Genomic DNA, 25,009 nt, shown 5'->3' on the forward strand with positions numbered 1-25,009 from the left:
GATCTCAGGACCCTAGGATCATGACCTGAGCCAAAGGCAGTGGCTTAACTGACTGAGCCACCCAGGCGTCCCTCCAATTTTCTTTTAAATACAAGTATGGGCAACTCAGATCCCCATGTCAGAATGACATCACAATGACAAAGTCAAAGCTGCTGCAAAAGTTCAGGGAGGCCATCTAGGCCTCTGGCTTTCAAACTGGTGTTAGCATCAGAATCCAGTTTTCAAATGAACTTGCCTAGAAACCCTAAAATGTACAGGAGTTAACAAAGTTAAAAAAAAAAATTAGAACTATCCAGACTCATGGTTCTAACACATTTCATTTCCTAAAACATTCGTTATTTGTTCCAGCTCATCAACTGAGAAATACAATAGACGTCCTTCCTATATTATTGTCCAGATAGTTGGTGACAACCTGAACAGGACGTGTTCAGTAGCGTGATTTGGAAACCTCCCCCTTCCTTTCCATATGTAGACACGTTGGCAAAGATGTAATGATGTAATTATTTTTGACTATGTTATAAAACTTTTCAAATGCACAGGAAAGTAAGGAAAGAAAATAATGAACATCCACATCTAGATTTCATGGTTGTTAATTATTTTTCTATATTACTGTTACGTATATAGGCACTGATTTTTTTTTTTTTTTTTTTGGTCTGATTTGGACAAACCAGCTACAAAAGACGTTGTGGGACTGTTGAAGGACTTCTGAATTTTAAAAAGGCATCTCTACGAAGTCCAGGGCTCCTGGGAACACTTTGAGACCCAAGGTCCAGCCTCCCTTGCATTTTGCACAGGGGATACTGGGGACTGAACAAGGAAAAGCCCACAAAGCCTCCAGGAACATCCATAGCCTGGCTTTGGTCTGACACTTTAGTTCCTGCCTTAGGCTCCCCCAAAGAGCATCCTGCACTCCAACTGCATCACACTTGCTTTCCTGCAAATATTTCACCTATCTCAAGCCTCTGTGCCTTTGCTCTACCTTTAAGACAAAGCTGAGGCATCACCTCCTCCAGGAAGCCTTCTATCACCCTTCATCCACTCTACCCTCAAGGGTGGAAGTAGATGAAGCAGAAGCCACCACCCCCCAGACTGGGTAGCATCCAGACCTAATAGTCTAAGTAGGCAGAACCAAACCAAACCTGCAAACCAGCAGGGAGGTGTTAGGAGGGCCTGGGGAACTGTGCCTGTAAAAGGATATTCTAAAAGGGAAGTATTCCTAAGAGAGCTCCACAAAATGGGGTGGGGAGGATACTGAGGAAGCAGGGCCCATGGGCTCCTGTTTCAACTCTGAGAACACCATGAACTTTTGACTTTTGTCCGTTATGACTTGCCAATTGCACATTGGCCGCCTCTTAGAAGACCTCCTCTACTGCGGAATGAGCTAGAGATAATTTAACACCCGTTAACTACAGAGCCAGTCCTGCATCCGGTGGTCAGTTAAGTTCTGTCCACAATTCCTTTGAAACAAGTTACCCAGCCCTGTGGGTTTTGCCTCTATAAGCCTGCACTTCCCATTGCAATTCCAAGCACAATCACAAACTTGGTGCCCTCTGTGCCTCCCACATTGCAAACCTTAAGGCCCCAAATAAACACATTTGGTTGCTTTACAGCTTCTTCTTCTTGACTGACATACCTAATGTCTTGATTCCAGATGAAAACAAAAGCCAACAATGGATCTTAACCAATAGACACCCAAGTGACCTCTAGCTGTCATTAAAGGCCATAAACACAAAAAGAACATCAGGAAAACATCTATGCATAAGGTCTCTCCATGACTCCTTGGATTCCGTGCCTACGAATAAGACCCTCCGGATCAGCCCCTGAGACCTCTGAAGACCCCTCTCCTTGCCCTGCACTCTCCCAGAACACTCTAGCAAGGAACTGAACCCCTTATGCTGTGACATTGTCTGTTTCTGGGTCTCTTATCTCCCCCTCGAGGCGGGGGCTGGTCTCACTCTCTCTATCCTTCTAGATCCTCTGGCAAGGGTCTGGCACAGAAACAGGCCTGCAAAGGTTTGCCAGGCACTAGCACCAGAAGATTTCCACGCGGCCGCAGCGCCCTCTGTTGGGCCAATCCCACAGTCATGGGGCACTCACCCGAGTGGGGGCGTTCACCACTGAGAGGTTGTACCCGTAGAGGAAGGATGAGCCAAAGGCACCCACGAGAGAGGCCACAATGAGCGAGCAGGACCAGTCCTGGGAAAGGAGAAGACAGAATGTCAGATCTGGCAGTTGGGCACAGAGCTAGGCCCCACAAGACATACTTTGGCTGTTCCCTTGTCTGGAGAGGAGGCCCCAGAGAATTCCTGGGGCTGGGGGAGCCTGCAGGCAGCTGAGTTGAGGGTGGAGGTCCGCCTGTGCTGGCAGGTGTTCTGGGGGAGTTCTGTCAGCCCCCTGAGCTCAGTTTGCTTTTGACTGCTGCAACAGGTCAGTGACTTGCAGACCTAACGTCCTTAGCAGGTGCTCTGTATGCAGCCACATATTATTATTTCTGCTGAATTTGGCCACTTTCTGAAACACATAGGAGCAAAAAAGCAAAGCCAGATTCAGCCATCAGTAGTAGCCACTGATGCTTATAAGAGGTATGGGCCAGGCATTGTTTTGGGTATTTTCTCTTGGAACCCTTTGATCAGTGCTGTTTGATCCTGATGTCGTAGGTGAGCAAACAGGCACAGAGGTGTCTGTGGTGCTGTCTGGGATGGGGGCTGGAGCCCAAGCCACCTCCCGCTGCACCAAGGGGCCTCTCCCCCACTGCCTCTCTGTCTGGGCACAGTGTCTAGGGGTCTGAGGCTTCTCACAGCTGTGCAGGGACACACACGTTCGCATGCACACACACACACACACACACACACACACACACACACCCCTGCACATGCTGGTCCAGACTCAGCTGTCCATCTGCAGGCCACTGTGAGTGCCCCTGGCCAAGGACCTGCAGAGACAGACATGGCTCAGCCTGGAGGATGAGGCCCCTGCCTTCAGGTGATCCTGTCACTTGGCCTCACCCAAGGATGGTCACACTCAGGACAGGGCCCTGGAGTGGAAACATCTGGGTCCCTTGGTCAAAGCTGACCAGCTGGCAGGAGCTGGAGGCGGGAGGGTTTGCCATCGGAAGCCATCGGAAGGCCAGAGGAACATGGGCCATTCTCCAGATGGAGGGGACCCACATGCTCTTGGAAGCTACTTTCTCTGCATTCCGGGAACGCATGTGCACTTCTCAAGCCAGTCCCTGTTAAAGCTCCAGGAATATCTGAATATCTCCAGGGTTCATATCTGAATATTGTGGCAAACAAAAGAGATAAGGTCCACAGTTCCGGGAACTATGCCCATCAAATACCTTTTGGAAGGGAAAGCAGGACCCCAATAGCCCATTCTCTGCTCTGCCCATCCCAGTAGTCTCCCCTAGCGCAGGATGCAATGCTGGACATTCTGACCATTCAGCTGTGGGAACCAGAGTCAGTTTCTTGACCTTTCTGGGTCTCAGTTTGCCCAGCTGGAAAATGGATCTAAGAACAGCACTGGTAGGTGGTTGAGGATTCTCTGTGTTGCTGGATAAGGATGTTTAGAACGTTGCATACACACAGGGAGGGTTCCAAAAAGCTGTTTACACTTTCTGCTTTCCCTCTCGTCCAGCCACACAGAATGGCTGTTGCTCAGGTCAGGTGCCAAGGTCTCTCTTGGCCAGGCCCGTGTGGCTACATACACCCGGAATTCTCCTTTCTTAAGACTTTTGTATCCAAGACCCATGAACAGTGTCCTCTTCCCCAAAAGTTCACTGGACATGTTGACATTTCTCTATGATTCAACTCTGTCCTATCCTGTGCTCTGCCACTTAGCTCTGTAACCTTGGACCAGTTATATAGCTGCTCTGTGACTCAGGGTTCGTATCTGAACATGGGATGATAACAGACCTCACCTCCTGGGCTGTTATGCTGAGTTAACACTGTGCCCACGAGCATTAGCAACAGAGGCTAGACAGTGGGCAAGGGTCTTACTTTCTGAGGGTGGAGGTCTTGCTTCCAGGATCCAAGCCTGTTGCAGAGAAGGTCTTCAGGAAACGCTAGTAATTGGATGGAGGTGAGAAAGGGGGTTCATAAGCCACCGGGAAGGACATTGCCAGATGTGGGGCCAGAATCTTTTCCTGCAGTAAGGGGAGGCCTGAACTGCATGGAACAGAAAAGATGGATGGAACAGAATTGCATTTTGGACAAAACACCCATCCTCCATAGTCCCTTATCCTCCGGGTCTTGGCTCAGATGTCACTCCTTCTGACTCCCTGGGCTGTCCTGGGTGCCTTCTGTCCCTGGGCCCCCTTGCTTCCAGCCCTGATCACTGGCCCCTTGTCTGCACCCATTGAAAGATAGAGAAGGGCAGGTGGGAGCCTCTCCCTTGGCCCCTGCCCTCGCTTGGCCAGCCAGTACCCACCCCCTCTCATCACCCGCCCCAGGGACAGAGGGTACCAAGTGCAGGGGCGGGAAAGGAAACATGGATGCCACCCAGCACCCGCGAGGCAGTTCTCTGCTGTGACCTCATTTCATGAGCACAGTCACGTTGCCAGAGGAAATCATAGCTCCAGAATGGGAGCTCCACAGCCAAGGTCATGGGGACCAGGATGCCGGCATCCATGGCAGGCTTCTACAACCCAGGGCCCAAGCCTTCCAGGCAGTGGAGAGAGGAAACACAGCCGCCCACACTGGGCCTCCGAGCCCCGTGGCACAGTCCAGAAACTAGTTTCTACGTTTACCTTTCTCATCCTCCTGCCTGGTGTCCCTCTCCGGGTGCAGCCATGCTCAGCAGCCCCTGTGTGAGCCCAGGCCCGGGAGTCCATGCTCCTTTGGCCACGGGCCGTGCCAGGGCATCTCTGAGCAGGAGGCAGAGTCCACAAGGGGGCGGGGACCCAGCAGGAAATGCGACAGTCTGTCTTGTCTGAACAGGAAACGGGCACCGTGGGCTTTGCCCCGTTCCCAGTCATAGCAGCAATCCAAGAGTCCTGGAAGGGAAACTTGCCTTCTCAGGGATCACCACTGAGGGCATGGATTTTTCTTTTGGCACCTTTAATTTTCCCTCCCAATCACGTGCAGTGAGAGAGCACTGGGCATGAAGCCAGTGTACCTCCCCAGGGATAGGGACAGAAAAGAACATCACTGGTGGCAGTGGAATCCTGGTGAGGTCTCAACCCTGTCCCTCTAACTGTGTCCTTAGCCAAGTCACTCTGCTTCTCTGAGCTACAGTGTTTACGAGTGTAAAACAGAAGACTGATCCTGCTTGAACAGTCTGTCTGGTAGTAATTCTGAGGCTCAGATAGAAAATGCATCGTGCTGGATGTGGGCATGACTGCCCTGCTGTTCTCCAACTGATGGGGAGGCTCTGGGTCTGGAATAAAAGGGATCTGCCCCTTGGCCATTACTCTGTCCTGTTCACTCAGCGTTGGCTCAGGGAAGACCTCTTTCTCCCCCAACCTGCGCTGGTTCAGGGAAAGCATGAAAGAGGCAAGACCCCTCCATGCATAGTCGACATCACAAGAATTAATTTATCACGTTCCCAATTTGCCCCAGATGTCAGAGAAGGACCTTTTATCATGACAGGTTTGGGACAGCCTGCCTTGGCCATTTGCTCCCACAGGCAGAAGGCAGAAACTGAGGCCAGCTGGCAAAGGCATGTTTGGGGAACGAAGAACCCCTCGAGGGCCAGGGAGGCATCAAGTCCACCAAAAGACAAAAAGCAAGCAAACTAGGTTCCGTGGATCAGCTGGATCATTGAAGACTCTCTGGAAGAGGTGATTCCTGAGTAAGCCAGGGGGAATATGCAGGCAGAGGAAGGGTGGGGGTTGGGAGAACATGAGCCAAAACCCACAGGCATAGATGCCCTGGGGTACGGGGGTGGGCGGGGGGTGGGAAGCAGAGTAATTGAGCATGACTGGGTCCTGAGGTGTCAGAGGGGCGGGGAAGGGGCGGGCCAGCTGCCTCCCCATGTCTTGGGGGACGCACACTGTGCTGTCCTGATGGGGGCTTCATGTTCATCCTCGTTTCCTCCTCCCCTCCTTAGCTCGGGCCCTTCTGCGTGTTCTCCCCGGCTTCCTCATCGCTAACAGGGGGTCTCGCCTGATCTCGCTAAAACTCCAACTGAATCAGCTGATGGCCCCCAACCCTCGACATTTAAAATTGTTCTATGCTTTCCCATTGAGGTTGAAAACTCAGTAGGCCCCAGGCCCCAGGAGGTCAACACAAATACACAACTACAGTTGGGTATGAAGGGGGGTCCTCTGGTGTCAGGGAGGCTTCCAGAGTCAGCAAGCATCAAAGGCCCTGCCCGCCAAGCACAGCCCGTTTGCAGACCAGCAGTGGGATCCCAGTGTGGCCTCAAGCCCCCTGTCAGAGAGATCCCAGTACACCTCTCCTGCCTCAGCCTCCCTGATTCAAGACCTGCTGACTCTGAGCTCCATCCCAGGCCAGCAGCCAGAGGAGATCCAGATCCCAGGGCTGGAAGGAGACCAGTCGTCCGAGCCTGCACCAGGCACTGTCCTCAATCCTAAGACTGGACCTGCACAGACTTCGCTTTCCCTTTTGGTCCCGCAGCCTGGAGGCGGTGCTTGGCCTGAAGAGGTCCTCTTATTGGAGGAGTTGGCCATCCATAACTTCTCTCCTCAGCCTGTCCCCGAAACCAACCCAGAGGCAAGCAGCCAGGTCCAAAGTCACACACCTGAGAGCAGAGCAGCTCAAGTTCCAGGCCAGCCTCCCACTCCTCAGAGAGCGGCCTTCACCTTAACTGCACTGCCTTCCTTGAGGCAGGTGAGAGATCTCCAATTCCCGGGGCTTTTCAGGGTGACAAAACGAATAGCCCTACTTTCTGGGAAACCTTGGTGAAGGTGACAGGAGCTGTCCCTTCCTGTTGCCACAACTTAGCGGCCTAAAACCCAGACATGAGTGACGCATTGTCTGGGTTTGAGCCTCTGTTCAACCACTTAGGATTGGTGAGCCCGGGCACAGGTCCCTCAGCCTCCCTGTGGGACAGTGTCCCCGTCTGTAACATGGGCATAACAGTGTCCACCTCATAGACTTGTGGAAGATTCCGTGAGTTTAAACTCGAAAAGCCTGCCTGACTGTGGAAGCTAAAACAGCAGTTGGCTTACAGCAAGGCTATGATGAATACTCATTAGTACTGAAACCACTTTGTCCCCAGATAACATGCTCTATCCGGACCCCAACGCTCTCACTCTTTTCTCACTGTTTTCTAACCAAGTACCATCCTATCTGCTCTGCGTAGAAAGGTCTGGGTCCCTATAGGAAATTAGTTGTCCTCCACGGTAAATGGGGAGGTCTGGGCCAAGTTGATGTCACCGGACAATTGCTAAGACCTGTTCCAGTGCTCAAGATGGGTCTCTTGGGGGCAAACATGATGCATTGCACCTCCCTAGACCCCACGGCCGTTAACCAGGATTTCCCATAACCCGAGCACCCCTGTCCTGCCCTTCACAGAACGTGTGTTCCAAATGTGTTCACACCCATGATGTCACCAGTCCTCCGGCAGCCATCGGAGGAGGGGCTAGGCGGATGCACAGGAAGAGGTGACGTTTGGGAGACCTGGTGCCATTCCCAGATTTGCTCAGCCCACGGCATCACGTTGGGAAAATTAACCCTATCAAGGATATGACCATTAGACAGACGCTTTCAGGTATGCTGGGGCTGGGGCCCGATCAACCTCGTCTGACGCTGATTCCTGCAAGCACACACCCATCCACCATTATTTATCGAGTACCCAATCCTGCCAGCTTCTCCTGGCCCTTGCTCAGGCTTGCCCTCTGACTACCCATAACTTTGCTCATCTGTCGGCGCTCTGCTCTCTTAGCAGCTCCCCTCGAAACTCCGCTGGGCCTCTCTCTGTCCCTCCGTATTCCGTGTGCTGCTCACAGCTACACTGGCTGTGTCCATCCTTGCTTACAAGCGTCAGTCCTCATGTGTGCCTTTCCCTCTGGCCCAGAGCTCACTAAGGGCAGACGCTGTCTGTGTCTCTTGTGAGGTGAACTGTGTCCCCCTGCCCGAATTCATCAGGTGAACTGTTCACCCCTAGCCCCTCAGAAGGCGAATGTATTGGGGGGCAGGGTCTTTAAAGAGGAGAGTGAGGTAAAATGAGGTAACTAGGATAGACCCTAATCCGAGATTACAGGTGTCTTTATAAGAAGAGCTTGGGACACAAACACATATAGAAGAAAGTCCCTGGGGGCACCTGGTGGCTCAGTGGGTTGGGCCGCTGCCTTCGGCTCAGGTCATGATCTCAGGGTCCTGGGATCGAGTCCCACATGGGGCTCTCTGCTCAGCAGGGAGCCTGCTTCCCTTCCTCTCTCTCTGCCTGCCTCTCCGTCTACTTGTGATTTCTCTCTGTCAAATAAATAAATAAAATCTTTAAAAAAAAAAAAAAAAAAAAAATAAGAAAGTCCCTGTAAGGACGTGGGGAGAACATGGCCATCAATACGCCAGGACAGGGGCCTCGAAGGAATCAACCCTGCCAACATCCTTGACCTCAGACTCCAGCCTCCAGGGACATGAGAAAGTGTATCGCTCTTGTTTAAGCCCCCAGCCTGTGGTGAGGTCCTGGAGGCCTGAGTGGGCTAATCCAGTGTCCTGAGCCTCTTTGGATTCCCAGTTTTCTTCCCACCTCACTCAGGGAAGGGGCCAAGTAGATATTTTCTGGAACTGAACTCAGACTGTCTGTCCTCTGCATGATGTCCTGAAGCTAGAAAGTCTGCTTGGACAAGATGAAAATTCTCTGCCAGGAAAGGCCAGGAAAGGGAAAGAAGGAGGAGTTTTTTCATGGACTCGTTTGAGCCGAATGACTGAGATGACTGTACCACTTCCTACATGACACCAAATGCCTAGACAGGAAAGCCTTGACCCCACCTGACATGAGTACATACTTGGAGGGAATGGCCATTTATCTAACGTGACTCTGCCACGTCCCTGGAGGACCTGTGGGGGTAGCTGGGCCCTCCCTAGGCCTCTGTTTCATACCTGGAGGTGGGGGCAGTCACTCTCCAGCTGCCAGTGCCACACTTCCCTGGCAGTTTGATAAATACACCTGTGTGGCTCTTTGTCCGGCTAAATCAGGTTTATTAAAAATCTGGACGTATTTTCTTCTGAGTCCTGGTTGCTTCTGCCACTATCACAGGAGACGAGGCACAAAGGGACCAGGGTTCAAGACCACTCCCCCTCAAACCAGGTACGCAGCCTTGAACAAGCTGCTTCATCCCTGCCTGAGCCGCAGTTCCTCGCCTGCAGAATGAAGGTGGTGATGGGTTCACTGTGGTGTGGCCAAGAGAAGCAAAGAAGAGAGCTGGGTAAAGGCCCCATGTAGCACAGATGCTGTCTGGCTTTGGTTTTGGAGTCTGGTTTGAAAGAAGGTGCAAAGATCCTTGAGGAGGGAGAACCTCTCTGCGGCAGGAGGACTGGGCCTTGTGGTGTGGGGGGGAACGGTTTCAGTATATCCTCAAGGACTGAGACATCATCACTCTCACGCAGCAGTGTCCCCTCGTTTGTGACATGACCTCTGGAGTGGAAACCACCTCGCCATGTCCCAAAAGACACCAGCAGACTGTACAGTCACCATCCACCAAAACACAAGACGATCCGTGGCCCGTTCCTAGTAGTACACGCTTTCCTGTTCACATGGCAACTTCCCACACACCTCTGCTCCTGTCCCCGACTCTGTCCTCTCCACCTGACCTCGCCTCCACCTACATCTCCCCGGGAGCAGCGAGGGGGCCAGGAGGGACTGCCCCAGCATCACCAGAACAGGGAGAGAAAAGGAAACCAGGACTGACCAATTTCTTTCTCACCAAATCACTGTCTTTGGAATCTGCTGAGTCCTTTTCACTGCACTTCATGGTGTATTTTTCAGATTTTGGGGGGAGTTCCTTGTTCCTAAGAAGAGAAAAAAAGGAAGAAGTCATTAGATACTTGCTGTCACCAATGGGTAATTAGGGGAGGTGGCCCCCAAGTGTGGGGGGAGGGTTGCCTGCTGAGGACATAGGATGTTAGTGCCAAGCTCCCCTGGGGACCAAGGCATCTTGGCGCGCTTCTCATGGCTCAGTGTCTCCATCTGCAGGATGAACGACATCTGTGTTTCCCACACTCGCCGTGCTGCTTATTAAATACTGGCCCCTCCCCAGAACATTCTCAATCAGATGGTCATTCTTATGGTGGGGAAGATCTTGGAAACACCAAAATTTCTGTCCCCAAGACATGAAAATAAAAGTGGCGTTCATTAAAACCAAGTGCCAACCTTCCCTGTCAAATTGGAAACAGTCACCAAAATCGTAACCGAAATCAGAGGCAAGACAGAAGTAGAAAAATGTGCAGCTTTTCTGGAGTTTGGAAATGAGTTTCTAGAGCCATAAAAAATATATAGGCCCTTTGGCCGAACTGCTCCATTTATAAAAAGTTATCCAAAAGCAGTAATAAAGAACAAGCACAGATTTCAGCCTGTGATTGTTAACAAATGGGTCTCACTATAGAAAAACACACCTAACAGGAACGTTTAAAGAAGTTTTGGTACATCCACATATGGAAACTCATGTTGCATTTTAAAACGATGTTAAAAAAGTAACGTCATGGGTAAATCTTACTTGACAAAGGAAAATCTATAAAAGTAGATTCGCCTTAAAAGTAGATGTACATAGTAACAAATCCATGCTATTACGTGATATAAGGACTTAAACTATGCCCGTGTGTTTTTTTTATACAAAATTAAGATTTTTTAAGTGTTGAGACATTAAGTTATTTATTCCATGATTATTCGTTAAGCTCCTAAAAACCTACGTAAGAGCATGACAGACTTCACCCTGCTCTCATGGTGCTTCCATTCTAGAAAAGTCCATTTGGGAAGAGCATACAGAAGGCTCCCAGAGCCTGGGGAAGGTGGGGGGATGGGCCTGGCCCAGCCCAAGGTGGAGTAGAAGCAGGAGCCTGGGCGGCCCAAATGAGCAGAGGACGCATCACATATTTATGTGAAGTGAAAATAGATGCCATGGAAGTAGCAAAACAGAACAGAAATTCCTACTTGGTCATGATATTTTAGCCCATTTTATTCTGGTTTGTTTTCCTAAGTTTTTCCAATTTTTGATACACACGCAAACATGCATGCACACAAACCCGCTTCTATAACTAGAAAAGCAAGTTTTAAAAAATTACTTTAAATTTAAAAAATTTTAGTTAAGTCTTTAAAGTGTCAGGTAGACATAAAACAAACAAACAAACAAAAACAATTCTGGGAGAATATTTAGTTCTGGTAGGATGATGGGTTCAAACTCCAGCCTCTCCTGTTCTCTAGCTGTGTGACCTGGGGCAAGTTGCTTAACCTCTCTGTATCTCTGTTTCTTTATACGTCAAGTGAAGAAGAACAACAGGACATATGTCACAGGGCTTCTGTGAAGATCAAATGAGTCCATGTATATGAAGCACATGGTAAATGCTAAATGGTCACCACCATCACCGGACGCCCAGCAAATGGTCTCTGTGGAGCATAGACCGGTCATTCATTTGTCAGGGTCCTCGTGGAATGCCATTCTAAGATGGTGTCTTAGAACTGGTTACGAGAAAAAAGGAGTGTGAACCATCTGGAGTATGAGTAGAGAAACCTAAACTGCTTCAAAATAATTCTCGAAGGCTGAACTCGAATAAAGAATAAATAGAACACAGTATAACTAGACATCTTGGGCATGAGGTTCTAAAACCACTAGCCCCCTGTCTTCTCAATCTGCAGTAAAAATAGGGAAAGTGCTGCTGTTGTAACCTCACCCTCTGCCAGGGTCCATGGGTGCGGTCGTGCCACTTACAAGTTCAAACTGCGCCTAGGATGACCATCGCCGGACCCCAGGGGGCCCATCTGCCCCAGCCCAGCAGCCACAGGGTTAATGCCCACCCTAAGGGTACACCAGGGCTCTGCTCCTAGCCATCTGATGGCCTCGCACCCTCGGCTGTACCTAGGATTAAATATTTAGAAAACCACCTCTGCTACTGATAAGGAAAGTTTCTTGGGCACCACGGTGTCAACAGCGATGCCCAGCCATGCTGGAAATCAAACAAGTCTTGGAGAAATATCCTTACCCACCCAGCCTGTTGCAGAGGGTGGATCTGAGCCCAGACAGCTTCAAGTCACAGCATGGCTCACAAGCCTGTGTTGGGTGGAAGGACGGACAGAGGCAAAGAAAAGGTGCTGCTGACATCAGTCCAACAGCACAGGTGAGTCTATCCTCCCAAAGCCGGCTCATGCAGGCTGGAGGCCACCTCCCAGGAAAGGCCTTCGGGTGCTGCCTCGTGCACGGTTCAGCCCCTGGCTGACAGCCTGTCACCAGGAAATGCCACGTAATTCCTACTCCCCCACCACCACGTTTTTGATTGAGTAATACTTGGCTATGACTTTATTCTTAATTTTCAGGGTGAGGTCTTTGCTGACTTTGGCATTGAGCTAAAGCTAACCCTAAAACATATTGAAAGGGAATGCAGAAAACAGAGCAGCTCTGTGAGACAGAGAGACAGGAGAGGGAGGGGCCAAGAGGGGAGCAGCTTAGAAGGAGATCACTGGATTATCAGGCATCGGAATGATTGCATGAGCCATAACCACTCATAATCAATTACATTTTTAGGTTAACATTGATTAAACACCATGCTGAGCACTTCATGTGTATTTTCTCACTTATCTTCACCAAATTTTGAATTTCAGATCCTTCACTTTTCAATTCCCTTATTCCAGCAGCTCGACGAGTCTCAGAGACTCTTGAAATCCTCCTCAAAACTGATCCGTGTCTGTGAGCATAACTCACCTGGTTCCTGGAGCTTCCCTCGCCTGTTACAGTCTAAAGAACAACGAGCATATGCTTTCTAGATAACTCAGCTCCACATATAATCCTATATAAGCCTGGGAAATTGTGAAAGAAAGCTGAGTTAATGATTAACCGGCATCCAGCTGTTACTGTAAACACTCGGTGAAGCCTATCTCCACCTGTGAGAGATAAATGATTAACATCGGACTACTGAGGGCTAACCCAGCTTATCAAATATGTGCCATGTGAGGGTCAACAAGTTCTGGACCAGAGTCAAAGGCACAGGTAATCCCTCAAAACCACTGCTGATTATTAGGCTGAACTTCCTGGGTGTCAGAGGGCTTCTTCCTACTCTGAGGATGTGGCCAGCATGGGACCGGCCTGCCAGGCAGTGGGGAGGGTTAAGTGACATGACACAGAACAGCTGTAAAGCAGGACCCAGGTGGGTGCACAGCGATCTGGTCCTAAGCCCAAAGGATCAGGATGAAGGGTTTACTCGCATTACTCTGCCAATGTAGGAAGACAATCAGCCCAATGAGAAATACATGGGAGACGTCGACTCTGAAATGTTGTACCTGTGGGCATTGCTGTTGTTGTTATTCTAGGAATGCCACAATGTCCTCCTGACCTGTCCCTCTAACACGAAAGAGATGCCCACGTGCGAATCCTACTCTGCCTTTAGGACCCTGAGATAAATGGAAGGCTGGAGTGGTGCAGAGATTCAAGGGACAGAGAGGCGAGGAATCCAAGAGCACAGCCGGGCAGTGTGAGGCAAGATCCAAGGTCAATCAAGGGCACCCACAGCTGCCTCCTGACCAGTTCACAGAGAGAGCCGATAGCGTGGGAAGGGAAGATGGGCTCCTGGGAGTCCCACCCACCATGGCAAGGGGACTCAGTGCCTGGTTCAGGCCTGTGCTTAGGTCCTGGGAGACAGCACCATCTGGGGAGCCTGGAAAAGCCCATCTAATTCCCTTGGTGCCAATTCAGAGCACCCAGGCAACCTGCTCATCGCTAATCCCAGTCTCCCAGACTTGAGGTTGACAGAAGGGTGGCCTGGGGAGCGGAAGCAATCACCTGATCCCTGCGAAGCATCTACCACAGGTGTTTTTAGCAACCAACCTCTGACGTCTGACACAACTTGCACACCAAGATGATACTTCTGTGCCCAGGGTGATTTCAGCTGTGCATAAGGAAGTACAGACACACCTGGGCAGTGCGATTGTTCCCCCAAGTGTTTCAAAGCTTCCACAGTCATCCAGCCCAGCCCTTTCTTTTCCCAGATAGTCACCCAACCTCTCTCTCTTAGCTACAGCAAATCACTTGCAATGCCAGGAGTATTCAGCCATTGGTTTACCAGCATCTGGATAGATAGTGTAACATGATGACTAAGAGCCTAGGATTTCATGTCAGACCTCGAATCCCAGCCCTGCCACTCCCCAGCCACGTCACATGGGACAAGTCACCTACGTGCAAGGTGGGGATAAGGGAGTTTTCATCTCAGGGTCGTGTTGTACAGACCGAACAGGACGCTGCCCTTGGAATTCCCCGCTGTGTAGAAAGCATGCGGTATTGCTGTTGTTTGGGGCGTCTCTTTGTTGATCAATATTTTTATTCTTGTTTATTTATTCTTTTTCAAGTGTTTGTGGAGCACCTACTATGTGGCTAACACATTCCCAGATACTGAGAAGGCTGCAAAGAAGGGTAAATCTATCACTTCCATCGGGTAATTCACAACTGAGTCAGAAGGATGAGCCAGTGGAAGGGACCTGCACTTAGTAAGCACCGACTGTGTGCTAGGCACTAGTTATACACAGCCTCATTTAATCCTAAGAGCAGCCATTAACAATTTGTTAGCTCCATTCTGTGGCCAAGCATACTGAGGTTCCCAAGGTCACCCAATCTTGCCTAAAGCACCATGACTTGTGGATGAGAATTGATGCTTAAAGAAAAACCACCCATTCCACCCTCTGCCCACCCTCTGTTCACTGCTGCTCTGAGAGGGGGGCGGGGGGATGCCTCTCACCAGAAAGGACATGCACATCAGAGTGAGCCTCAGGAACGTGGTGTCAGACACATTTCTCTCTCTCTTCTGGCAGTACAGCATCCAAAAAGACTTCTCACTTTGGAGGGTCTGTCTTGTGGGTCTTGTGGGCACATCCCTCTCACCTTCTCAGGGGTCTTCTTCCAGCAATTATTCCATTTCCCTTCTGAATTATCAACTTCTCCTTCTCTACTGGATCAGTCTGGGCTATATACAAAGGTACCTTAACATTACCAACTAAAAACCAAAAACTAAACTAAGTAGTATTGAAGCGGGTTGGGGGGGGCACCTGGGTGGCTCAGTCAGTTGAGCATCTGACTCTTGGTTTTTGCTCAGGTCCTGAGGCCCACATCAGGCTCCGTGCCCAGTAGGAAGTCTGCTTTCTCCTTCTCTCTCTCCCTCTGCCCCTCCACCCTCACTGTCTCAAATAAATAAGTAAATCTAGAGGCCTTGGCGAGGAGTGAAGAAACTAGAGCTCTCCTACACTGCCAATGGAGATGTCCACTGCTTCAGCGGTGGTGGGAAATAGTTTGATGGTTTCTCAAAGAGCACACATAGAATTACCTTGGGACCCAGCAATACTGTTCCTGGGTGTACACCCAAGGGACTTGAAAACAAGGGTTCAAATAGAACTTGTACTTGTATGCTTCCAGCAGCACTATTTACAGTACTCCAAATGTAGAAAGAGTCCCGATGTCCATGAGTTAATAAATGGATACACAGTTGCTGTCTATCCACACCTGGATTACTCATTCAGAAAGGAATGAAGTCAGGATACATGTTTACAATGTGGCAGAACCATGAAAACCTTAGGTGGAGGTGAAAACCCTAGACACCAACAGTCACCTGTCTCGTGATTCCATTTGGATGGAATGTGCAGAAAAGGCAGACCCACAGAGGCTGGAAGCAGACTAGTGGTGGTCACAGGCTGGGGGAGGGGGCCAATGGGAAGCCAGTACTTAATGGGTTGGTTTGGGGGAGATGAAAATGTTTTGGCGCTCTACAGAAAAAGCAGACTCCTTTCTTCTTTGGGATTCCCTCCTGGTGCCTGTTCGAATCATGACAGCTCTCACCATCACGGCTCCCAGTTTTACCCCAGGCAGATGGCCCATCTTTCCCCGGATCCTGCTGCACAGCCTCCAGACAGTTGCCTGACTCTCCCCCCCGCGCCTTCTGCAGCTGCTCTCCATCCAGGGGCGGGAGTGACATCCTCTATGAACACCCAGTCTCAGGACCCACTCTGCTTACAGTCTCTGGTGACTTTCCTAGAACAGGTCCTGGCACGCCCTTCCCTGTGCCCAGAGTCTGATCCTCCTAGTCATTCATCCAAGTAATGCAAGAAGAGCGAGGGGTTGGCCCCTCCGGGCCTGGGTTCCAGCTGCGGGACTTAAGAAGGTCTTGAAGGTCCCTGGTGACAAGGCCCATGTCTGCCTTTCCAACTTTTCACTCCACTCTCTCCTTTGGCCTGCACACACTCCTCACCAAGGCCTTCTCCCTTCCTTCCAAACAACACCCAGGTTCTGCCATCTTGGGGCCTTCGGACCTGCTGCTCCTTCTGCCCAGAGATCCATCCCCAAACCACTATAGGGCTGCTTTACTCTTGTCCTGCAGATCTTAGCTCACACATCTCCTTAGAAAGGCCTTCTCTCACCTCCCTGACTAAACCAAACCCACACTACATCAGTCAGCCTGTCTGCCTGTCTGTCTGTCTCTCCCTGCTTCCCTGATGACTCCTCCTTGTCCCTGTCCATTCCCTCTTCCTCTCTCTCCTGCCTTCCCTCTTTCTCTCTCTTTCATTACCTTTTATTTTCTTCAACATACTTAATACCTGACATTCTCTTTTTTTGTCTATTTGTTTTGGGGCTACTGTCTTTTCTCCCCAGCAGAATGCAACCCCATGGGGGGGGGGGGAGGTGCAGGGAGGGACCTTTTCTCCCATCACTGCTGTCATCCCAGTGCCCAGAACAGAGTCCAGCACACAGTAGGTCCTTCATGCATGTTTGATGATGAACCGATTGGAGAAGCCGCCATGCTCACTGAGCTCTCTTGCCTGCAGAAAGCTCCAGTGAGAGTGCTCGCCTTAGACTGACTGCTAGGGGGTCCCACCAGCACTGGGCTCTGAGTCTGACCCAGAGCTGCCGGCACCTCAGAGGAAGGGAAGCATTCTCTTGTAAGAGTCTGGTGGCAACGGCACTCAGTGTCCAGCAGTGGGGGGTCAGGGACCTCCTAACCAACGGGTGTTCTTGCTGCCTGCTTCCCACGTTCTCTGCATATTTCCAGAGTCTGGATGCACAGCCTCCCTGTGCATGCCTACAGCACATTTGCTTGGTATCATCTTGGGCTGCCTGGAGCCCTTGGGGAACTCTTTTTTTTTTTTTTTTCCTTGGGGAACTCTTAACTCTGACCTAAGGAGATGCATGGGCAGACCTCTGCTTAGTTTGATCACCATTTTGGAGTAAGTTCGAAATACCAGCTTGTTTAAAAAACATAAACAAAAACAAAAACAGAATGAGAGTGGACTGTCTGGAGATTCAGTCCTTCCTCCTGGCTCATAAGTTTGGTTTAGGAGGAAAGAGCAAGGCTCTGACACCCACCATGACTGCCCCCAGCCAGCCGTGTGACCTTAAACAATGCGTTTAACCACCTTGAGCTCAGCTTCCTTGCCGGGATCATAAACACGACAACAGGTCCCTATGAGGGGATTAATAATGTATGGACCTAATACTCAACACCTGGCAGAGACTTGTCCATTGTACCCATTTTTAACACTTATAAGCCAACCATTTATGAAATTCAGAAGATCCAAGTAAATATTTATACTTAGCTGTTCATTCAGAGTTCCTCCCAGCTTCTTGTTTAGTTAACCAGAGTTGACAAACAAGAACGGAGCAGGTCCCGGGGAAATTGTGATCTCCAAGGGAGACTCAGTGTGTGGCCCTTAGATGTCCAAGGACAGGCTGTGGGCCAGATGCCAGTTGGCTCAGACCTTCCTGAGATGCAGAAGCGCTCATCCGAGCGGCTGCTGGATTCTCTCCTGCCTCTCTGGCCGCCTTCCACAAATTCTTCCTTGGGGCCTCCCCCTCACCCTGCTCAGTCCGCACTGCCTTCCTGGGTGGCTCTGATCCCACCTGCCTGCTGACGACATCCCAGCCCAGGTGTCCCACGTTCCAGGCCAGCCCACATGACAGGGGTGCTTGGTGCCTAATAAGAACTTCAGAATGAAGGTGACCCAATGAAGCCGATGAAGTGGCCAGGTCAGTTCCTAACCGAGCAAGCCCTTGGAGGGAGTCATGTGTCCGAGGCCAGGGCGGGCCCCTTGGGCTGCACTCAACCAGGACACTTGAATGAATAACCAGCACCTCAAACTCACCCAGGTCCGCAGCCTGCCACCCTCCCCACTCCTCCCGCCCAAACCAGCTCCTCCACAGTCTTCCTGTCCCTGTGAGTGACATCGCCGTCCCACCTGCTGCCCGTGCCCCGCCCCACGGACCCAGAATCCAACCGCCTCCCATCAGTTCCTGCTCTTCAGCCCTAGTGCCAGCTGTCTTGGCAGCTCTGGGAGGAGCCAGTACCATCACATCCGGCCTGTTCTCCCGCTCCTGCCCCTGCCCCCCACTTCCCCACAGAGCAGCTCAAAGCTCTTTATAGAGTAAGTTGGAGCTCATCCCTCACTCACTCAGAAAATGTCCCTCCCAATAGCTCTGACCCTCTCAGTTTAGGGTTATATTCTCAGGACTTAGCAAGGGCCTGAGACTCATACCTGACTCTTTCCCCCTGCCTTGTGCCCACAGCCCCCCACTCTGGTCAGCTGGCTCCCTTGGTGTCGTCCAGTAGTTCTAGTACGCCCTTATCTCAGAGTCTCTCGTGTCTGCTGTTCCTCAGCCCAGAACACCCTCCCCCAGATCTGCAAAGGACTCACAGCTTACTTCCCTCTGGCCTCCACCCAGATAGGACCCATTGGAGCTGGTCCCCCTACCCCTGATTTAAAATGCAAGCTCGTAATTAATCCTCTCCCCCATGGCCTCCATCTATTCTATCCAGATTTTCCTTTGTCATGACACCAACCACTCTCTGCTGAGTATTTACCTGTTTGCTGATTTCTGTCCTCCAGCTAGAATGTGTAGCCCAGACAGCTGGGATTGGGTCTCGTGCTGGTCACCCTCCTCGCCGCCCTTGCTCCCGCTCCCACCTTCCCCATCCTGCTCCTGCCCTGGGAAGCCGGCCCTGAGGGATGGTCTTGGCTGACTCCTTTGCAACTAGCTGTCAGCCCAAGAAAAGTGTGGGCAAGAGATCAGAGGAAGATAAGGAAGTGGGCGCTTCTTCCCTGCTACCCCCACCCCCATGGCCAATTCAGCAGCGCTGGCAGTAGCTGTCCCTGAGTGGAGTCCCCAAGTGCAGGTCCTTGCAGGTGGCCGTCCTCCCCCCTCACTTCTCAATGCCACTTCCTTCCCTTGCCCTCAGGGCCAGCAGTAATGGCTCGGAGCCTGGCCATTCTTCATCTGTTCTTCCCACCCCTACCCACAACTCTGTAAAGTGCCTTGAATTGTCTGGGGTGGGTTCGGTTTCCTCCTGAAACCCTAGCCCAGCCGTCCAGTCATGTTTACTGCTGTGCCTGGCACCTAGAATACAGTCTGAAACACGGAGCTTGATAAATATTTGTAATTAATTAATTAGCTGATTAATTAATTAGCAGAAGGATGAATGGGAGGAAATCAATATGCTACTTAAAGGAATGAATAGATCAATGAATAGAGCCATTTTGCTTCTTGAAGGAAAGAATGAATTAAACCAATGAGCTAACTTTTAAGGAAGCATAAAAAGAAAAAAAAAAAAATGAACAGAATCTGTGGGTTCCTTCGAATTGTGTGCTTAGCAGAGTTCTGAGTCTGTCTCCTGACTCTTACCTTGAAGGTTAATACAGGCCATTTCTCCCAGGCAGACTGATAAAGGTTCTGAGATCCCCTTGACCTTGGAGCACCTTCCTGGCCTGGCCACACACCCTCTGAGTTGTGCCAGGAGCGTTTGGGCTCACCCTCTGACCAGAGGTAAAGACTCCTTCCTGCTCTGGGGACGCCCCCAGGACCCACGTCCCTGCACCCAGGAGAGGGAAAGCCCTGTGGCTTCTGCAGCAAGAGAGGAGCACCGGCCTATGAGGTTCCGCTCAGCCAGACGGCCCCGTTCACCCAGCTTTCAGCCAGCAAGCCATCCTTTCCTGGCCTGTGACAATGCTCAGGGTGGAGAAGCAACAGTGGACCTAGAAGGGACACTCACAAGCACCTTAGCCTTCCAAAGTGGACAGTCGCTCTCCTGGGTCTGCTGAGGCATGGGCTGGAATGTGAGGACAGAGAGAAAAAGCCCAGAGCAACACATCCAAGTGCCGGGGGGGGGGGGGGGCGAGAAGGCGCAGGGAGTGGACAGTCACCTGCGGCTGCTGTCCCTTTCCTACTCTCTGTGTCCTGAGAAGCGGCTCCCAGGGACCTCTGAGCAAGCAAAGGCACTTCCTCCGTGAGGCTGGGGTGAGGAGGGCAATTTCTCTCACCAAGTGAAGGGAAGCCAAGTTTTCCCTCCAGGGAAGGGAAAGTGACAGAGCCAGGGAGGGGTACCAGCGAGACTGACACCCCAGCTGATGGCACGGCTTTGCCCAGGCTGGCGGCACTTGATCTCTCTTTTCAATATGCACAGCAGAATGACCTCCTGGGGCTATAAACATCCCAGAGGTGATGCTGGGGGTGCATTCTACCCTGAGAAGCAGCCGCCAGCGAGGCAATAAATAGATGCTTCCTGGCTGCATTGTGCCAAGCAAACTTTGTTCTGGAAAAGAAATCCACCTTCTCCTCCATTCATTTATTCATTCACTTCCTCATTCATTCATTCAACCCAGGCTTGCTGAGATCACCCTGAGAGCCAGGCCTATTGTTAGTTGCTGGAGGCACAGAAATGGATCAGAGAAAGTCCCTCTTGAAGGGCACTCACTCCCAGGAGGGAGGCAGACACACAGCAGCCCGGGACGTGCAACTTCACTGTTCGGCAGCCCAGTCCTGGTCCCAGGCACTGTGGATGGAGCCATGAAATCACACAGACAGAGCTCCCTGTCCTCGTGGAGCTTGCATTCTCGGGAAAGGTGAGGGACGGTAGACCTCACACTTGTGATTAAATGATAGTTGATTAGATTAGATTAAATGATGGTTGATTAGATTAGAGAGGGGCCATCAGAAAACCATAAAGAAGGAGGTATAGAGGGCTATGGGGTGGGACATTGCAAATGTTTAAAAGATGGTTCTGGAGGCCCTCACCCAGAAGGTAACATGTGAGCAAAGACGTGAAGGAAGGGAGAGCTTGAGCCAGGTGGGCAAGTTAAATGGTTACAACGTGTGTGTTACAAAGGCCACATACTCCGCCACCTCCCAGAGGGACAGCTCTCTGGGTAGGAAGGAAAGGAGTTTCCAATGGAAGAGCAGCTCAGGGAGAAGGGCCAATAGGGGGAGGAGCAACCAGAGTGCAGTGAGTGGGTGAGGAGAGTGACAGATCTTTCCAGAGAGGGAAGTGGCCAAAAGATGGGCTGGGCTAGTTGCCTGGACAGGATCCTATAGGCACAGGGTGTGATGAAGAGATTTGGGTGCTGACACTGGCATCCTAAGTTCAAACCGCAGCTCCACACCTGCTCTGTGACCTTGAGCAAGTCTGTTGACCTCTGGAAGCCTCGGGGTTTGTTTGTTTGTTTGTTTGTTTGTTTGTTTAACCCTATCTGTGAAATGGGAAGAATCACAGAACTCAGTCCATGGAATCAAGTGACTTGGAATTACATCTGTATTTTGTGTTCCTCCAAAAGAGCCTGGAGGGTGGACTGGAGCCAGGGACTGGGACGATAGAGCCAGGAACTGGTGGCAGGGAGGCCCATCAGAGAGCTTGAGAACAAGAGTCTGCAAGGTCCTGAGTCACACATCCCAGAGCGGGATACCTGCAGGAAAGATCATTTACCCCTCTGTTCAGTGCATGATTCCGAGGCACTCTGGCTGAGATATAGACGTGCTTCTGCCCTCTTGGGCTTGCAAGGTGAGGGGATACAGATTAAAACACACACCATCCACAGTAGGCTTGCAATAGAGCACGTGGGGTCAACAGGCAAAGCTTGACCCTTGAGAAGCCTGGAATACCAGGGAGGGCAGTAACAGCAAGATGCCAAGCATGGCTCCCACCTGGAGAGTTTCTCAAGAACGTAGATTTCTAGCCCTGGCCCAGACCCACTGACTCCGAAAATCCAGAGGAAAGATCTAACAAGCGATGGTTTTTAATAGGTGTCCCAAGTAATTCTAATTATCAACAAAACCGGCACATGCCCAACACAACTCCCTTTTTCTTACAGCTACAAAATGTGAGGTCCGGAGACCAGGCCATGGAGGCTCGGCCAGTGTGGCCACAGGAGGCAAGGCTGGAAGGCAGAGCCCTCTGTTCCCTGACTGCACTCCTCTCCTCAGGCTACATAACAAACTACATAACAAAATACCCCAAACCAGGGAGCTTCAGACCACAGAAATTTCTAGAGGCTACAAGTCCTAGAGGCTACAAGTCTAAGATCAAGGTGCTGTCTTGAAGGCTCTAGGGGAGGTGCTGCTCTGTGCCTTTCTCTTAGCTTCCGGGGTCACTGGCCACCCTTGGCCTTCCTTGGTATGTGGTTGCAACTCCAGTCTCCGTCTGCATCCCTCAGCCTTCTTCCTGTGCGTTCTCTCCTTATAAAAATACCTCTCATATTGGATCAGGGCCCACCCTACTCCAGTATGACTCTATCTTAACCAATTCCATCGGCAATGACTCTATGTCCAAATAAGTTCACATTCTGGGATGCTGGGGCTTAGGACTTCAACACATTTTTTGGGGGGAGACACGGTTCAGCTCACATACTCCCCCAAGCTTTGGCGGCTCCCCGCATGGACGTGTTTCTGACCCACCTGATCGGGGAAGAGTTGAGGGCACTGATGCTAAAATGAAATGGACAAAACAGGACTAATAGATTAAGAAACAACAAATGGGTGATGACTAAGAACCACCAAGTGGCGAGCAAGATGGAGTTGTGGGGAACATTGTCATTAGAGACTATTGGATTCAATGTCCCTCTAGGTGTCTGGACTCCTGGCTCATGTGGGCACTTTCCCCACTTAGGCTTATCTTTCCAGGGCTGTGGCCAGGCAGCCCAGAAAGGATCCCCTCAGGCAAATGTAGCGTTAGTGAAGTGGGCATATGTGTTTGGGACCTTCTGAGCTCAGAGATGCTACTCCCCAGTGTTGCAGGTAGTTCGTGGGGAACTGGTGATGATAATGCAAACTAAATAATAACTGGGGAAAAATGGCATTTTTTGAGAGCGTTGCAATTTATAGAATGCCTTTGCATTTATCATCAGAGATAGTCCTCCCCAGAATTTTGTTGGGAACCCATGAGTTATATTAACGACGAGAAGACCAAAGGGCAGAGAGGTAACTGGAGGTCACACAGGGAGTTCTAAATGAGTCACAACTGAACTGGGTTTCTTGGTTCTCAGCCCGGGCCTCTCCCCACGTCTCCCATGACAAGACTTCAACACTCCCCACGGCTTTTCCCTTCTACGGTTTCCAAAGTCATCCTGACCAGTCAGTCCACCCACCCACCCATCCATCAGTAAGTATATAAGTAAGTAAATGGCTATATTCAATAAAAGTATTATTTACTCCAGCTACTGGTTCATTTGCATTGTCTTATCTCTTTTCAGTGGCAATGGCAACCCAGGACGTGATGGTGGCAAGTACCACCCCCGAGGTGGGCAGGCTGTAATAAAGAGCTGGCACCATCACCCTTGGGTGGGGTTCTGCCAGACAAGACCCTGAGAAGGGATGCTCAAAGGAACAGAGGTCACCTCCGCTCCCATGACCGGCTTCAACCGATTCCCAGCATGGCTTCTTTCCAGCTAAGAGAGCCCACCACTTCCTGGAGAGCTCTCAAGCCAGGGTATCTGGAACTGAGTTCAACTGAGAGGCTCATTTTACAGGTGTCGGGGAGAGCCCCAGGCGAGAGGTCGGTGCAGAAGCAAAGATGGGAATCAGTAGGCATTGCATTGGTCCTGTGACAAGTAACTACTTGTTAGTATCAGGAGCCTACCCTGTGCCAGAGCCTGAGATACACTCTCGAGGGCCATCCCCCTGATCTTCCTGCAGGAACCCATTTTCAAAATGCAGACACTGAGACTCAGAGGCTAAGTGGCTTGCCTGCTGCCTGTAGTGTAGACACTTGCTGGGGTTGGGGGGAGTGGTCACTCAGCATATGCAGTTTTTCTTCCTCTTTAATTTCTCTGCAGTCTCCCAGCTCCTACTGTGGCCAGACTGCAGGCACAGAAGGCAAAAGTTTTATGGAATTCTTCAGATGTCCATCGATGCCTTCTGGGCAGCAAATATTGGAGATTCTAGAAGGGAAGTTATTCACTGTCCCGCTACCCGTCTGAACACGAAGCTCACCTGTGAAGTCACCACCCAGGAAACTGTCCTGCCACACAGACTCTTATAGTCTGTTCCTGGTTGGGGCATTCTTCCTGCTTGTCTATCTCCTTCCTGTCCTAGGGAACTGGGTTGGACATGCCCCCTCTCCTTCCCCAGGGAGTCCCCAGGGCCCCCAGAATTACAGCCTCTCTGCCCCATGCTGCTCTGGAGTAAATGTTGGCTCAACACCTTTTAAGTGTCAAAGTGGGGATTGGCCGACTTTGGCCGGTCAGCATCCCCCTCCCTCTCCTGTTGGGCAGACCGCAGAGTGCCTCCTTCCCTCCTGGGCATGGCCTTGACCTCCACAAAATGCATGGCTCCTGAACAGCCTTCAGAGAACCAGGGCCGGCAGGCTGATGAGAGCAAAGATCTATCTTCCAGGTCTACCCCTTATGATTCCAATTTAATGAATCTGGCATGGGACTAGGCGTCTGAAATTTAACGAGCACCGACCCACCCCATCGGCAGCTGATCCTGACATGTGGGCCTCAAACAGACCAGGGGCTTCTCTGTGTTTTCCCAGCTTCAGCCTCAGCTTGCCATCTTGATGATCCATTACTTTGAGTTATTTCTATTTTTTACCCGGCTTTGCCCTAAACCAGCAGTTCTCAGTCTGGCTGTTCACACAAAAGGGGCTTGCAGAATGTTGTATGG

At 50.9% G+C, this 25,009-nt stretch overlaps 1 protein-coding gene and 1 long non-coding RNA gene across 14 annotated transcripts in view; one reads left to right on the forward strand and one right to left on the reverse strand.

Moving 5' to 3' along the window:
- SLC2A9 (solute carrier family 2 member 9) overlaps positions 1-25,009 on the reverse strand; it is a 224,030-nt gene that overhangs the window by 186,528 nt on the left and 12,493 nt on the right. For 5 of the 12 annotated variants that reach the window (XR_004283361.1, XM_032333829.1, XM_032333828.1 and 2 more), the window contains exons 1-2: positions 4,745-5,644; positions 2,098-2,196 (exon numbers count right to left, since the gene is read on the reverse strand). Coding sequence is in view for 11 of the 12 variants with exons in the window: in XM_032333829.1 (XP_032189720.1) it covers positions 2,098-2,196; positions 4,745-4,972 (327 nt within the window). In the remaining variant the exon portion in view is untranslated. Of the gene's footprint in view, positions 1-2,097; positions 2,197-4,744; positions 5,645-9,814; positions 9,915-17,680; positions 18,105-18,941; positions 19,392-25,009 lie in introns of those variants that run through there. The other 7 variants (XM_032333832.1, XM_032333833.1, XM_032333831.1 and 4 more) reach the window with 5 other exon arrangements.
- LOC116584878 lies at positions 5,133-9,820 on the forward strand. 2 transcript variants are annotated; one of them, XR_004283363.1, is made up of 5 exons: positions 5,133-5,164; positions 5,623-5,787; positions 6,576-6,788; positions 7,476-7,671; positions 9,163-9,820. It is a non-coding gene; the product is annotated as an uncharacterized LOC116584878 (long non-coding RNA). The 2 variants fall into 2 exon arrangements; XR_004283362.1 differs by lacking the exon at positions 9,163-9,820 and having other exon boundaries at positions 7,476-8,204.

Source organism: Mustela erminea, chromosome 2, assembly GCF_009829155.1.
Source record: "Mustela erminea isolate mMusErm1 chromosome 2, mMusErm1.Pri, whole genome shotgun sequence".
NCBI classification, from domain to species: Eukaryota; Metazoa; Chordata; class Mammalia; order Carnivora; family Mustelidae; genus Mustela; species Mustela erminea.